General features: G+C 36.1%; 1 protein-coding gene across 7 annotated transcripts in view; it reads left to right on the top strand.

Annotated features, from left to right (window-relative positions):
* Window positions 1-16631, top strand: part of EML5 (EMAP like 5) — a 94681-nt gene that overhangs the window by 23330 nt on the left and 54720 nt on the right. For all 7 annotated transcript variants that reach the window (XR_008462261.1, XR_008462262.1, XM_054161933.1 and 4 more), the window contains exons 4-11: window positions 149-217; window positions 2737-2922; window positions 8930-9065; window positions 9498-9699; window positions 10936-11073; window positions 11840-12096; window positions 13929-14141; window positions 16266-16433. Coding sequence is in view for 5 of the 7 variants with exons in the window: in XM_054161933.1 (XP_054017908.1) it covers window positions 149-217; window positions 2737-2922; window positions 8930-9065; window positions 9498-9699; window positions 10936-11073; window positions 11840-12096; window positions 13929-14141; window positions 16266-16433 (1369 nt within the window). In the remaining 2 variants the exon portion in view is untranslated. The remainder of the gene's footprint in view (window positions 1-148; window positions 218-2736; window positions 2923-8929; window positions 9066-9497; window positions 9700-10935; window positions 11074-11839; window positions 12097-13928; window positions 14142-16265; window positions 16434-16631) is intronic.

The following is a 16631-nucleotide window of genomic DNA, read 5'->3' on the forward strand; positions in this document are numbered from 1 at the left end:
TTGAAGGAGAGGGTAAAATTTCTCCAGTAGTTCCCTTTAAAGCATTTCTGACTGTCTGTTAATTTGTTACAAGGTTTTAACTTTTGTTATCTGTCCCATGCTAGAAAGGCTGTCTCTGCTGATATACTTGATTGTTTTTTCTGTGCAGATATTTGATATTTCTTGGGATTTGTACCAGCCAAACAAGCTTGTCAGCTGTGGTGTAAAACACATCAAGGTAATGAAATATATGTTAAGCCTTAAAATATTTAAGCTGCAGTAGCTTACAAAATGTGTAAAAATAGAATCTAAAGGGAACGTGTGATTATAATATGAAATGTCATCTGTAAGAATAATACTACTTCTTAGAAAATGCAATCATGGATCACACCTGGCTATACTAGACACAATACACATTCACAAGATTGTATATAGTGGAAAGCAAACTCAAGAGTTTATGCTGTCACAGAAGGAATACAGTTGTCATGTGCAGTGTATGTAATTGATTGCAATATAATCTCATGTTTAGGTTATCTAAAGTTTGCTGTTATGCTGCAAAGGTGAAATGAGTTTAGAAAACATTTTTTACAAGTTATATACAATTTATATAGTGGAAAGAGAAAGGAAAATCCCTGATCTTTCTTTCTTTCAGTCTTTTTCCTCTTCCTCCTCCTGTTATTCCTGACACTGTCATTTTGAGCACTCTGCACCTGTTGCACAATTTATAATTTGTACATTTCATGTTTTTCACAAGCAGAGCAGAAGCACAGAAACACTGTGCTTCGTGCATCTGCCAACTGCTGTGCAGAGACAGCTTCTTTTTCAGATTTAACTCTGTCAGCAGGTTTATCAATGCTTGAGTACCATCAGGTATGTTTCCTGAAGTCACTACTTTCTCCTATGCACTACCTTCTGTGTTACCACATAAGAGCAGTAGATGGCAGCTTGAAAGTTCTGTATTGCTCTTATGTGTAGATTCCTATGGTGGGAATTATATGTTAATTTGTATATAATTAACTTTTAGATTAATATGTATTAGTAGTTTATTGGAAAAAAGTGTTCAGTGTTGGCTAGATTGCATATCATTGATTTAGCATAGTGCTTAGCCTGTCATTTATGGCTTTCCATGAGCTTGATTAATCATGGTCTTTTTTTTTCTACTTCAAGATCTAAAAGGACTATTCTACCAATAGGGACCTAATATTTGCCAGTAATGATTTATTATATTTAAGGTGGCTTTATGATGTCAAAACATAGCTATTTAGATAAGCAAAAATTTATTTGAACAGCTTTTAAGACTCTGCAAAGCCTTTTAAAATAACAACAACATTTTAAAAATAATTAGTGTATCCTTTGAGAAACCATGAACTAAAAATCTGAATCCTAGAGATTTGTAGGCATTTGGATCATGCAAGAGCATTTTGTTGATGTGTATTTTTCTTAAACAATCCCTTCTTCTTGTTACTTTCATGCTTGTGATACTATTGTATTTTTTCCTCAGATGAATTTTATGCAAATTGTGATAACCTTAATCAGGTTATATAGATAATTTCAAGTGGAATATATATATATATATAGTGGAATTAGGTTTTTAAATATGTTACCTACTTCCATATTGGAGCTAGGTGATCAATTTATGTGATGATTGTGCAGTTGCTTCTCAAGCAATGCCATAATCTATGACCTGTGCATAGTTTGGCTAAAGATACACTAGTTAAGATACAGGGGTTTGTCCAATTGGTATATGGTTATTTCTTAATTACAGTATTACGGCACACAAATCTGTGCATTGTAACTGCTTCCATTACCCTGTATGAATTGAAGTCTCTACTAAGAGATTTTGAGTAGATTACTGCTAAGAGAGTAACTTGCTATGAAATACAGTTCCATAAACACACATGCATACAAGGAATGTGCTGAGGGAATGTAAGAGTAACCTGTCAGCAGTGATGAAATACTTTCTTTCACATTTTGCACTGGATCACTGAAGCAGCTTGTTGACCTTACAGGGCATGTTTATGTATTTGGATAGGAGGATTTGAAGGGAGTGGTGCAGACAAGCAGCGCTTGCTGCAGAAATCTCAGAAACTAGTGGCAAGTATTGCTCTGTGACAAGAGACTTTGAATATCTTTAGTTTACAAGTCATTAATAAAGGTAGATCACCTAGGAGAAAATTCATTTTTACTGTGTGATTACAACAATCACATAATGGTTTATTAGAAAGCTTTCAACAATGTCTCCCTTAGATGACTGTGACTTTTGCATGATCAGTGGTTCTGATGAGAAGTGGCAAGTCTATAATCAAGTCAGGTTCTTTCAAACAGAGAAATGTCAACCTTATCAGAAACTTATATGCTTAGATTGCATCTTTAAATGCCTAAAGTAACATAAAGTGCAAATACAGCATGGGCCAAGTGGAAGTCCTACATCAAAGAAAGATCAGATAATTCTATAAACACTTTTCAAAAATATGTGAAAGTAAAACTGACTCACAAATTATAATTTGAAAGAATTTCAGTTTGAGTTAATACTGATAGCCTGAAACTCCTTCCCAACTAGGCTGCTGTGCTGATTTTGTGGAAAGATAAAATTGGTTAATAACATAAAAAGTTGTAAACCAGATGGAGAACTAAAGCAGGGGAAAGGGTATGAATGATGATGTCTTTTGGAGGTAAGGTGCTTCCTTTTCAGATGTAAATATTAAATTATAAGATATTAGTGAAATATTCCTCTTTCTAAATCACTTTCTGTTGCAGTTCTGGAGCTTGTGTGGCAATTCTTTGACACCAAAACGTGGTGTTTTTGGCAAGACTGGTGATCTCCAAACTATATTGTGCCTAGCTTGTGCAAGGGATGAAGTGACATACTCTGGTGCACTGAATGGAGATATATATGTATGGAAAGGAATCAACCTTGTACGGACAATACAGGGAGCACATGCTGTAAGTATATCTCTTATAATCAATATAAAATTCTAAACAGATTTCTGGAGAGGTGGAAAGGGCATTGAAAGATCACCTGGTCTGTGTGCAGTACTTTACAGGTGTTTCAGTGTGAAATGACCTAGCTGATAAAAGTAGTATGATGAGAGCTTGTTGCTCCATTATCTTCTGTGCTGTGTCAGTTCTTTGTTGACCACAGGATCAAATTTGAAGTGCCTTGCTCCTTATCTTAAGCAGCATCACTGGATGAAGCTCAGGTGACCTTGGAGTGTAGGTCTCATTTAGCCTTCTATTTTTGATTCTGTGTTTTAGGCTCAATGGAATTGTACTTTGCAGTACTAAGAATTAATTAGGGGCAGTAGTCCATGGCTTTGGAATTGTTTTCAGAAGAGATTAGAGTCACTGCAAAAATCTCACCAATTGCAGGGGGGGGGGGAAAGCATGAGTAAAATCTCTTCTGGAAGCTTACTTTCCAGCAGAATGAAACCTTAGTTTTCAGTAAAATGTTTACCTTTACGGATAATATCATCAGACTATTGTAAGCACAGAATATAGCATCTTGGAGTAAGAGTGACTCCTCAGCCATACCAAAACATTGCCATAACACTTGGCAGTTATTTTGTACTTAGTTTTATGAATCATGTCCTTCTTGTCCATGAAAACACAAGTATAAATGACAACATTTGTGATGTGCATGTGTTGTTAAAAGCATAGTGTGTGCTTAGTAAGGAATTGGTATAAATTTCAGTTCAGTATGATAGTGTTGGAATTGTCATCCCGGTATGCCTGTTTGTCATCCCACATCATTACTGGAATTAAAGTGAGAATTTATTCAAGGAAAACGTATCTCATCATCTGCACAAAGTACCACGTGTTCCTTTCTTGCAGAATGAACAGTAGGTATCTGAGATGCAGGAAAGCATCTTCTAAAGCACATTAGTGATATGGGGATATCGTTCATCCAGCATTAATACAGAAAATGGGTTCTTTTCAAAGGTTGGCTATCTGTGTTACAGTTGCTCTAGGTGAAAAGGAATTTTTTATTTTAAGAGTAATTCAATGTGAAAAATAAACCATGCTGCCCCAGTATAAACAACTGAGGAAACAGATAGCAACTTCAACATTAGCAAGCAAAATAAGAATTCCCAGCTAAGGCAAATGATCTGTCTTCTGTCACAGCAGTACTAAGAACTGTAGACAGAGAAAAGAGACTGCCTGAATAGAGAAAAAAAAAAAAAAAAAAGGTTGAAAGCAAGCAGATTGGAATGACTGGAGAAGTGGTTGTAAGAGAACTGGAGAGTTCACTATGTGGAAGCAGAAGTTAAAAGTAGGAAAAAGTGGAAATGAGCAGGAGTTAAGAGTAAAAGTAAAAAAGAGTTCATGTGCAGGGAACACTGGGTAGCAATGGGAAACTGTAATTTTGCTGATCACTCCTAATTAATAATTCTAATAAAGAAAGTTTTGGAAGGGAAAAAGAGAACAGAGCTACTTGAAAGCATGTATTAAGTTCATTGGCATTGGTAATACTTCAGGATGTTGTTTGTAGGCTTTGCATCTGGTTCTGGAAAGTAAATATATACCTTGACTGGAAAAAAAAAAAAAAAAGCATTGAATAATCTTTTACTAGACATATCATTCTTGTACCAGTGCAAGGAACAGATTGTTCTGTTTATCATCTTTCATGTTCCAGAGTTGAGGTGGTCCATGATAATTTATATATATATACACACACACACACACACAAGATGTTACTCAGGTATTACAGCAAAATAGCGTGCTTATTTTAAAACATACAGTGGTTTTAAGGTTCTTGTGTGCTATGCCTTTGCCTTGCATAGTAAATGTACATAAGATGCTTTTGTGGCAGCTGAATAATTCATTTTGAGATTGGCTTTCAGAGGTACACATTAAAGTTGTGTGGATTGATGTCAGAAACTGAGGTTAAATAACAGGCTCGAGGTTAAGTAACAGGCACTCTGTTAAAACTATTGCACGCCTATGTCAGCTGGCTGAATACTGATTAAATATAGATGGAAACAATATAATGAACTTAAATGAATGGTTTTAAGCTGGTATCATGTACTGACACATTGAGTCATGCAGTGTTTTTCTCCTACTGCCTTGACTAGTTATGGATTTGAAAGGTAACTGTCCATTTATTTCAGCCAATTAGAGGTGTATAGACAACTTTTTCTAGTAATATGCCATTTTTTAGCCTATTTTATGAGTGTTTTGTTAGTGTTATTCAGTTTCACAGTAGTGACTCTCCACTGTAAGGCTACTTACATCAACCTTAAAAATGTTTGCAATCCATTTCCTTGCTATGCAGTGTATGTTGGGAGAGACAATATCTTCAAATAAGTGCCCAACACATATTGCTTTACATGTTAGCCATATCTTGAATTATATCTAGGAACAAAAAAGGGGCACTGGACTTCTTACTGAACTGGTATATCATCTCTGTTCTCCAAATTGATCAGTAGTAGTCAGTTGCTTCTGAAGTTTCCATATGGTCTTTCAAGCTTGGTCCTAATTATAGCTAACTGCAGTCATATGTTTTAGGATGTAATGGGTTGGGGCAGACCCCCTCCCCACCACAGGCAGAAATAACGACTCAGACAAACGGATTGCAAAAGTGATGAAAGTTTAAATAGAAAGCAGTGAAAGTTACATAAAACCCAAAGCGCAGTGACAAAGAAAGATCCCATCCCCACCTGAGGGTGCATGCAAAACCCCCAGGGCTCCTTCTTCCCCCTCCCTCTGCTGGGCTAGTCTCAGCTGGCCAGGCCTGAGACTGCCCATCCCCCTGTGGCCTTGGGCCTAATCAGGCCCATGGCCGGGAGATCTCTCCCCCAGTTACCGGCTGGCGGAGGAGGAAGAAAAGAGACAGTGCTAGACTCCGCACTGGATCTTATAGTGGTGCAAAGAATTATGGTAGGAAATACACAATTTCCTGTGTCCATCCCTCTGGGCTGGACTTCTGGACACAGGAAGTGAACACACCAGGGGGGCACCCAGCTCAAACTGCAACATAGGAGTTGCATAGTCAGAGTTAGTGTGATGGAGTTTATAGAAATGACTGCATTTAGATTAATTAGCCCTTGATTTTTGTCCTTTGGAGGCACGGTAGGTCCATCAGCAACAGAAAACCTGAAACTGCTTCCTTGTTGGAAGATTCTTAGATACAAACAGTGGCAAAATGTTAATGCTGTAGAGACCATGTTTGTCAAGTTGTTCTTGTACTTCTCCAGCTTTCAACTGTAAGTTCTGGTACACCTGGGCATTTATTTATTTATTTATTTTTGCTGTCATGCAACTCTCTTTTAGAATTTGAAGAAAAACAGATGTGGTACCAGCTGCATTCTGAGAATACTGCTGCTGATTAAGATGTTATTTCTATAATTTTTCCATTCATTAGGAAGTGTGATGAAAAATTACTAACAGAAGAATGCAGTTCATATGTCAAACTCTTGACTTATTTTAAAATTAAAGACTTCATTCTACACCTTTTTAGTTTTGCTTCTGGAGCACAATCAGTATTTTTTGCTCACATTGTGCAATGGGATCAAAGTCAATTGTTTGCCTCCCATTACTGCTAGAAGCCTGTTGACCACCAATAATCAAATTATGTTAATCCTTCAGCCTGAAATTGTCATTTAGAAGCATGAAGACTCCAGAGTTGATTTGCATTAACTATCTTGACAACTTCTAAAAGGAAAAAATTTAGTAGAGGAATTATGACCAGCCAAGCTATCAGAGAAACAGATCTGTCTTTTTTCCCATTAAGTCTGAGCCTAAAAATTAAATTAAGAATAGCTAAGCTCAGCTTCTTCCATTAGGGCACTTAGAGTCCCAAATAATAAGAGATGCTTTTTCTAGTTTTCATCTAAATCTTCTATTCCAGTGGCACATAGACTGAAATGAGAATGTCCTATTGCATTTCAAGTGATTGAGCAAACACAACATCTGCCAAATCTCCTTGACAACCAGTATGTCCTTTTCAAGATAAGGATATTCTGTGAAATGGAAAACAGATGAATTCTGGATCCACTTGATTTTATCTTCAGAGAGTTCAGCCAGCTTCCCACATTGCTAAATGTCTGATTCATTTTTTAATACTAATTAAATAATGGATTTCAGGATGTGTTAATTAGAGAAAAGAGAATAAATCTCTTATCAAGGTTGCATTCCAGAAAGAGCTTAAAAAGATTTAAGGATGCCAGAACTTGGGCAGAATTCACTGTATGGTATGAAAAGAGCCGGAATTCCTCTAGATTTTTTTTATTTGCTCAATGACACTAAAAGATTAATGCAATAAAACAGACACACACACGGAGAAACAAATACATTTGGGGTTGTGTTTTAAAAGAACCCTACAGGCTCATAGAGAATAGAAAGGATTTTCAGGATGTTAGAGATAATGGGAGTTAGCCTTCTAATCTGCTTATGACTTAAAAATTCCACTACGTTTCTGTTTAGACATGCACTGCTCTTGAAAATATGGTTTGCCTTAAGTCTTTATCCTGAGGATGGACATGTCCAAAAAACCCAAGTTCTGTCACCCTAGTTTTTTAGTTTTGATTGTCATTTGACATTCTAGTAATAAGTTTTCTGTTGCTGAAAGCTAAGTGCTTTCTTTTTTCTCAACTTGAAAAATGATTTTGTGACCTGATGTTACAGAAGCGAACGTATTTTGTATTTCAGTCACATCTGTCACGATATTTTTCTTTAGTTACAATTTAAGAAGGAAAAACAGCTTAGTAAGAGAGAATAGTCATGAGTACGTGGGAATTCTCACAAGCCACAACATTGATGCTAATTTGTGCTTTAAGTGTACAGCTTTATTTTCCCTCAAAAGCCAATCTCACCTTTTAGAAAAGGCTTTCACTTTTTGGGTTAACATGCTTCATTACTGTAAAATCCAGACCTCCAGCCAGATGGAACTTCACATTTACTTCCCTGCAAAACTGAAATTTCAGAACAATATTTTAGAATATATATAAAACCTGTCTTTTCTACCTTTTTTCTGGACATGAGTTATGACTGAAGTGAAAATCTAGCTCTTTTTGATGCACTGCTGTTTTTCTTCTGTCATAGCTGAATATTAAATGTTTTTGATACAGAATGATTTATTTTTTTTTAAACTTCCCATACACTTACTAGCCAAAGTAGCTCTTTCAGTAGCTTTGCTTACAGAAGTGTGTGAACTGCTTCTGAAAAGGAGAATAGTGAATTGGGAAGATGTTTGTGGGGTGGAAAAAGTGTATATGCTATTTAGAAAATGCATCATCTTTACATCAAATATAGTGGCTATGTGGATACAGTATCTTTATTTTGAGAATGGATATATGATCCTTGCCTCTTTGTTATCCTAAAGAAAACATACATAAAGTGAGTAAGAGAAAATGTGGTTTGTGTCCTCGTGTCCACCTTTGAAATAAGAGATTATATTACTTATTTTTAAAAGGTGTAAAGTGATTGCTGTTTTTCTTGCATTTTGCTTGTAAACTTAAATTTTTCAGTCAATCTTGCTTGACTTTAAAAATGTAAAAAAAGTGTAGAAGCCAAGTAATATCTGCAAAGGATCTGAACCAAGCCTAATGGAGGTCAGTGGAAGTCTTCCTGCTGACATTTGTGAGAGCTGGATCAGGCCCTAAGACAAGAGGATATGAAACTAAAATCTGGTGATAAGAAGCAGCATCAAATAATCATCTTCAGGATGAAAGCATTATTGCCAACAATTATTTTGTCAGTAAATGTGAATTTTGCTCATTTTAGAGTGGTTTCTGTCTCTGACTCTTTCATATGTAAAGCTTGTATTAGCTCATAGGATCATAGAATCAATAAGGTTGGAAAAGACCTCGCAGATCATCAAGCTGCATATGTTTATGCTGTTTCCACAGTGTATTGGGTAGAAAGACAATAAGACAGTCAATACTGGCTTGGAGAAGAGTTCCAGTTATTATGTTGGTATCTAATCTATGCATAACTTTTCTTCTCTCTTTAGGCAGGAATTTTCAGCATGAATGCATGCGAAGAGGGATTTGCCACTGGTGGCAGGGATGGCTGTGTTCGCTTGTGGGACTTAAATTTTAAACCAATTACTGTGATTGATCTCAGGGAAACAGACCAAGGATATAAAGGTAAAATGAAATTTTTCACTTTTGAACCAGTAAGAGGGGAAATCTACCAGTGATTTGAACAAACCCAAGAAGATTGTTTCATGTATGCTACTATGAACTGTTTGTCAAAATAGTTTTTGAATATGTCCACTTGTATGATGGTCATGTAGTCCTCCAGACTTACTGTAAAACAAACTATGGAGTTGCAGACAAACTTTTTTTTTTTTTCTTGTAAACCAATAAAATGCACTTCTCTTGTGTAGCACAACAGTTTTTAACAAAGAAAGGTAATGCTTTAAGAGAATTCAGCATACGTTGAGATGTACAGTGTAAAACAGCAGAGAGCACGGAAACTGCACATTTTCTTGCTTTTATGTTTCGTCATGTGCTATGTTAGCTTTTGTTTCATGTATTCTCAGAATCTCTATATCTCAGTAACAATCTCTTCTACAGGTCTGTCTGTAAGAAGTGTTTGCTGGAGAGGAGACCATATACTCGTCGGGACACAAGACAGTGAAATTTTTGAAATAGTGGTGCATGAGCGTAATAAGCCTTTCCTGATAATGCAGGGACATTGTGAAGGAGAGCTGTGGGCGTTGGCTGTCCATCCAACAAAACCACTAGCAATGACTGGAAGTGATGATCGATCAGTCAGGTTAAATCTTGTTTGTTTAACTTGGTACAGTTTTATACAAGCAGTTTATTTTGTAGATTACCCACTTGAAATTTATATCTTTTAAAGGCCTTAAAAAGTGGAGTTGAAGTGCTTTGGAACCAGTGAAGTGATGCATGAAATTAGTGCTCTCCAATGTATATTCCACAGAAATAAAACATAAACATTGGAACAAATTTCATTTACACTCACATTAAGCAGTCAGAAGAATCCTGTGTTTCCTTTTTAGGGGTTCTTCCAATTGTTCACAGGTTACAATGAAACTAATTGTAATAAAAACTTGAAATTTTTACTCTTAATATATTCACTTTTTCCCCAAGCTGCAAATTAACTTGTGGCTTGGGAGTTTTGTCGAACTTAATGCATGTATAGTAAATAGAATCTATATTCTGAGAAAACCCAGTAAATTGCTCGCTTTTACCAGTTCATCTTTTTTTAATCAAAAACACCTGTTCTCTTCTTAGAAATGAAATGTGCTGGCATTTTTGCTGGATATCTTAAGCATCAGCAAACAGGAGTTGAATTATGAATATTAAAATAATGCTTTAGAATTTCAGATATATTTTGTAAATGATAGATGTCGTGAAAACTTGTTGTTTTCATGTAGTAAAAACTTAATGTGTTATGTATAACTAGATAATTGTAAGGAGTTATAGATAATGACTTGTTGGTAGGATAAATTTACTGAGCAAAGTTGTTAATGTTGTTCTTGGATAAAATGATTAGCAAAATAGTGAATTTCACAGAATCACCAAGGTTGGAAGAGACCTCAAAGATCATCAAGTCCAACCTGTCACCACAGACCTCATAACTAAACCATGGCACCAAGTGCCACGTCCAGTCCCCTCTTGAACACCTCCAGGGATGGTGACTCCACCACCTCCCTGGGCAGCCCATTCCAATGGCTAACGACTCTCAGTGAAGAACTTTCTCCTCACCTCGAGCCTAAACTTCCCCTGGCGCAGCTTGAGACTGTGTCCTCTTGTTCTGGTGCTGGTTGCCTGGGAGAAGAGACAAACTCCCTCCTGGCTACCTAAAAGTACATATTGTCATATGTTGCCACTCTTTTTAATATTCAGAAATTCAAATAAGGTTAATCTGCTTCTGCAATTTCCCATTAGATATTTTCCTGCTATTTTGAATACAAGAATATCTTGCTATATGCAGAATCCAGGCTACAAAGCACTCCTTATCTTTGTAATTGTTACTTTATTTTAGAATTTGGAGTCTAATAGACCATGCTTTGATTGCCCGGTGCAATATGGAGGAGCCCATTCGCTGTGCTGCAGTTAGTACTGATGGAATCCATCTGGCTCTCGGGATGAAGGATGGCTCCTTCACTGTGCTTCGGGTCCGGTACGTCACAAAAATTACAAATAGAGAAGTTATTCACTCTGTCAGGGATCTTATGTAATTGCTTTTATAAATGGTATCTGTGTTGACACTGTAATGACCGCACTGAGAAGATGTCTTACATTTCTGTTTTAAGTTGCTGATCTTGAGGGTGCTCAGGCTTTTTAAGTGTGTGCTGCTTGTGTTCCTGTTCTTCCACAATGCATTTGAAAAAAGTATACTCGTCATTTGCCAAGAATGGCAGTGTTCTAGGGAGTGTTTTCCTTCAGGATTTAGCTTTATTAATTATTCTTGAATTGTTAAGAAATAGATTTTCACTAGTTCCTAAACTGTTTTGTTGTGGTAGAGCACTGGTGTCAGTACATCACACATACAAAACCAGTGCTATCTTCTTGCTGTCAACCTACAGTTTTAAAGGGAAAATGAGTTTTGGCTCATGTCAGTGATGTCTTCTTCCCTGAGTGAATAAAGATCTGTTAATCCAGCTGACTTTTTTGTTTGGTTGGTTTTGGTTTTGTTTTTGTGGCCCGAGCTTGAACAGTTGCTTTTGTTCTCTCTCTCTCAGCCCAGTGCAGCACCTTCTGTCACTGTTTGCTTGTGTTTTTGGTCGTAAATCCCTCCCCAACTCTAAATATAGCAGTGTTGTGTTTGCAGATATGGGAGTAAAGTTCACTTTGTCATTTCAGTTTTGTCCATTTTTTAAAACTGGGAACATGACAGTATGATAAGGCCCTTCCATACTTATGACATGCTTTCTTTCATACTACAGAGATATGACTGAGGTTGTTCATATCAAAGACAGGAAAGAAGCTATTCATGAACTGAAATATTCACCAGATGGGAATTTCCTAGCTGTTGGTTCCAATGACAGCTCTGTGGACATATATGGTGTTGTTCAGCGATACAAGAAAGTTGGAGAATGTGTTGGATCTTTAAGTTTCATCACCCATATGGATTGGTCTTCAGACAGTAAATACTTACAGACCAATGATGGCAATGGGAAGAGACTTTTTTACAGAATGCCAAGTAAGATTCTTAGTTGCCTTTTTTACAGAAAGACTATTTAGTAGTTTTGTAAACATAGCCAGATGTAGATCTTGGTTCAAACCACTGGGTTATAGAGAATTTTCTTCTAAGTTTGCTTAAGTATTTATTATATTTGAATAAATACAGCATTGTCTAGCAAAGTTACTTCAATATATATCCGTGTTTGCTGTTCTTTGTTATGTATGTTTTCATGATAGAGATGTTGGCTTATAATTTATTTCTCAAAGCTACATCTTTACTCCCACATTTATCGGAAAAGATTGCATTCCCATCCAGTGTTTTGGTAGCTTACTAGCTGTGTGCCTACTGAGTTGGAAATGAAATGGATTATCATTTGACTGAACTTGTTTTTTTTAAATGTGTGGAAGAATGAATACACTGAATCTATTTTTCTAGAACTTTGTTTGCAGCAGAACTGATGAATTTAACTTGAAAGAACTTTTACAGTGAGAAATCTGTAATAGAAACAATCAGAATGTGAATGAATGTGAAAGTATATAATGGGATTAGATAACTATAGAGCAAATAAAGAGTAACTGATATAAGGATTCCAGAATGTTAGGAATTACTTGACACAAAAGAAATATTGAAGCTGTGATACATACATGATTCAATCATGCAATCTTCAAGGTGGGGAAAAAAAAAAATCAAAATTAAATTTAGCTGGTCAGTGTACTGATAATACAAATTCAGATGTGTCATTACTGTTTTATGACAGTAATATTATTATATTTATTATTATATATAATTATTATATTTGTTTTTATACATAATACTACTATTACTATACATAATACTAAAATACAGTATTCAGGTTCAAAGTTTGTAACAATTCTATTATTGTAAATATTTTCAAGACAGCAGTGCCTTGAAAACTTGATTGACCTGTCCTATACTCTAGAAACAGCTTTTGTCAAGTCAATTCCCTCTGCAGAAGACATGTGCATGTAGAATGTATATCTTAAAGCTCCAAATTTAAATAATCCTGATTTAAATATGTCAAGGGCAGTCTATGTCACAAGGGTTGACTTATTTCTTCTGTGTGTATACACCCTTTACATAATATCATTCTATATTTTTTTCCCACTTATCCTGCATTTGTGTCATTACCACTTACTATATTGTCCTTTAGTTTTTTACACAATATTTACACTTCACACTGTACATTATTCATAGTTCCATGGAATCTTTTGTGACTGTGCTGAAGCATCTAATTCATTCTATTCACAAGTTTGATTTTGCACTGAATGAGACAGAATATAGGCAAGAAAAGATAGTGAGAATTTAATTAGACTATGAGAAAGAGACACAGGAGGAGCAATTTGATCTGATGTAGGCAGCTTTCAGCTGGAATGTTGGAATGTGGGATTCTGAAAACTTGTTTATGAAAAAAGTATAGCAAAGTCAGTGAAGGTAGAGGAATCTCCTAAATATTTAAAAATACTGATTAGAATCATATCACTTGAAATTTCACTATAAATGAATAGAGAGCGTAAAATTGCTTAACATAAGATCTGCAGGAATCAGTCGTGGGTATAGGTAGTATTAGTAGTCATCGTTTACTTGGATTAGTGAATGAAAGAGATAGTAAATTAAACCTTGTCAAAGGGTGCAGTTACTCAGTTATTTCGTCAGAGCTGAGGGATCTTCCAACAAGGCAGTTGAGTTGCTCTCCTGGAAGGACAGTTTTAGATAGGAGGTTTTGTTTCTCTCACTTGGATTTGATTTCTGGATAATTTTTCTTCTTAAATTGCATTCTTCACACGTGCATAAGTGAATATTGAAAAATAGGTCTTTGTTTTTGTTCTTAGGTGGAAAAGAAGTAACAAACAAGGAGGAAGTAAAAGTCGTCCAGTGGGCATCATGGACCTGTGTTTCTGGCCTTGAAGTTAATGGAATCTGGCCCAAATACTCAGATATAAATGATATAAATTCTGTGGATGCAAATTTTATTGGACAAGTTATGGTTACAGCTGATGATTATGGAATAGTAAAGCTCTTCCGATACCCATGTCTAAGAAAAGGTAGTACCTTTAAGTTCAATTATAAATACATTGTTTTGAATTTTGGTAATTTAAGAAAAAGCTTTTGAAAATTATATAAATGACTGATATTTATTCTTAGAGTTTAGTTTGAGCTCAAAGATGGAAAACAAAGAATTCTGGTGTATGGATAACTAATAATAACAGTTTCTAATTTGCATTTTGAAAAGGGTAGATAAAAGTTTAACATTCATTTTGTAAAACAGTTCTGGTTTGGGTGTGTGTGCATGACAGGATTTCATGAGGTGATGCAATACATGTGTATATATATATATATATCTTTATTTCACCTTGGTCTTCAGTTAGTTTTCTTCCTTCCTCTGGATCTGTGATGGAGATTTGGGCTAGGAACTGGAAAAAATAACATTTCTAAATGACTGGATGCAATAAATAAATTAATGACAAATTGGTCTTTAATCAGAGTATGCCACTTTGTTACTTGTGGTTTACAAACTTTTCCAACACATTTCTTATTCAAAACTATACTATTATCAGTGAGGACAAATCTCATGTGAAACTTTTAAAACTGGAGCCTAAAGCAAGGTATATAATTTTCAGGTTTGCTGTGCAAGGCTGACTGAACATGAAAGGCTTCATTTTCTTTGGAGTTCTTTCAGTAGCTTCATTCTAGGCATTATTCAAGTTGAACTGCAACAAATGCATTTAGAGAATTTATTTATTTTTAATAACTGATTAAAATGACTCATTCCCCTGTAGTGGTTTTTTTAAGTCCTTTTGTAAATGATAGTATATGAAAACAAAATAAACCAAATTTATTTTTTTTTTACAGTGATAGGGTTCTATTGGTACCTGGGGTCATTAAAAATGTGTTGCTGAAAACAGTCTTCAGTCCATTTCTGGCCTGCATTAGGAATAGTGTGGCCAGCAGGAGCAGGGAAGTCATTGTGCCCCTGTACTCTGCATTGGTTAGGCCGCACCTTGAGTACTGTGTCCAGTTCTGGGCCCCTCAGTTTAAGAAGGACATTGAGACACTTGAACATGTCCAGAGAAGGGCAACAAGGCTGGTGAGAGGCCTTGAGCACAAGTCCTATGAGGAGAGGCTGAGAGAGCTGGGATTGTTTAGTCTGGAGAAGAGGAGGCTCAGGGGTGACCTCATTGCTCTCTACAACTACCTGAAAGGTGATTGTAGCCAGGAAGGGGTTGGTCTCTTCTCCCAGGCAACCAGCACCAGAACAAGGGGACACAGTCTCAAGCTGCGCCAGGGGAGGTTTAGACTCGAGGTGAGGAGAAAGTTCTTCACTGTGCGACTTGTTCGTCATTGGAATGGACTGCCCAGCCAGGTGATGGAGTCACTGTCCCTGGAGGTGTTCAAGAGGAGATTGGACATGGCACTTGGTGCCATGGTCTAGTCATGAGGTCTGTGGAGACAGGTTGGACGTGATGATCTTTGAGGTCTCTTCCAACCTTAGTTATACTGTGATACTGTGATTTAAGGGAAGCTGAATTTGCTTTTATCCCCTATTTTGCACTAGAAATGGAAGAAAAGGCACGAATCTCTCTATATAGAGTGCTATTAGAACTTTTCTTTAGTAGCTGATCCAGTGATTGTTGTAATTATGAAGCAGTCAGTGAAAATTTTAACTTGATGTAATTACACTACTACTGCTACTTCTGCTAGAGGTGTGGGGATATGAATTGCTGGAAGTGCTTAACACACAATTGCACAGTGGGAACCAGTGCAATGATCATACATATAGGTGTTTTCACAGAGCTAAGTATATGTAATTTACCATTTAAATAACTGCCTTCTCAGTGTAAAAGCAGTAATTGTCAAAAGCTTGATATATAAAAATAAAATTACAATCAAATGAAAAACAAAATCTTTCTTTACTGCAGCTCATACAGCACTATTATATGTCTTCTCTCTTTGTGTTTCACTTGTTAAAGATATTGTATCCTGGAATCCAAATTTTAAAATGTATCTTAAAGACAAAGAGACTGCAAAAAGCTGCTGCTATTGAATAAAATATCATTAGTCATGAGAACATTTTTGTTAAACTATTATCTTCCTTGATATGTCTTCCTAAGCAGCTGCTCAGACAGTTATTGCACATACATTGAAAGAGATTCTTATTCTTGTTCTAGGAGCAAAGTTTAAAAAATATCTTGGTCATTCTGCTCATGTGACAAATGTCAGATGGTCTCATGATCACCAGTGGGTTGTTTCCATTGGGGGAGCCGATCATTCTGTCTTTCAGTGGAAATTTGTCCCTGACCGGAAGTTGAAGGATTCTCTTCATATAGCACCCCAAGGTAAGTAGTTTATTAAACAAAGCAAACAAACAAACAAAAAAGTGGGAGGATAGTAGGCTAAAAGAGAAGTAAAATTATTTCATGCAAATATAGAAATAAAAATTCAGAATTTTCAGGCTGCACAAAATTATTCCTGTACTTTGCAGCTGCCTGAAGTACCTGATAGTGTTCCCTGGTACTTCCCCGTACTCTGTGTGC

The sequence above is a fragment of the Dryobates pubescens genome, chromosome 5 (assembly GCF_014839835.1).
Source record: "Dryobates pubescens isolate bDryPub1 chromosome 5, bDryPub1.pri, whole genome shotgun sequence".
NCBI classification, from domain to species: domain Eukaryota; kingdom Metazoa; phylum Chordata; class Aves; order Piciformes; family Picidae; genus Dryobates; species Dryobates pubescens.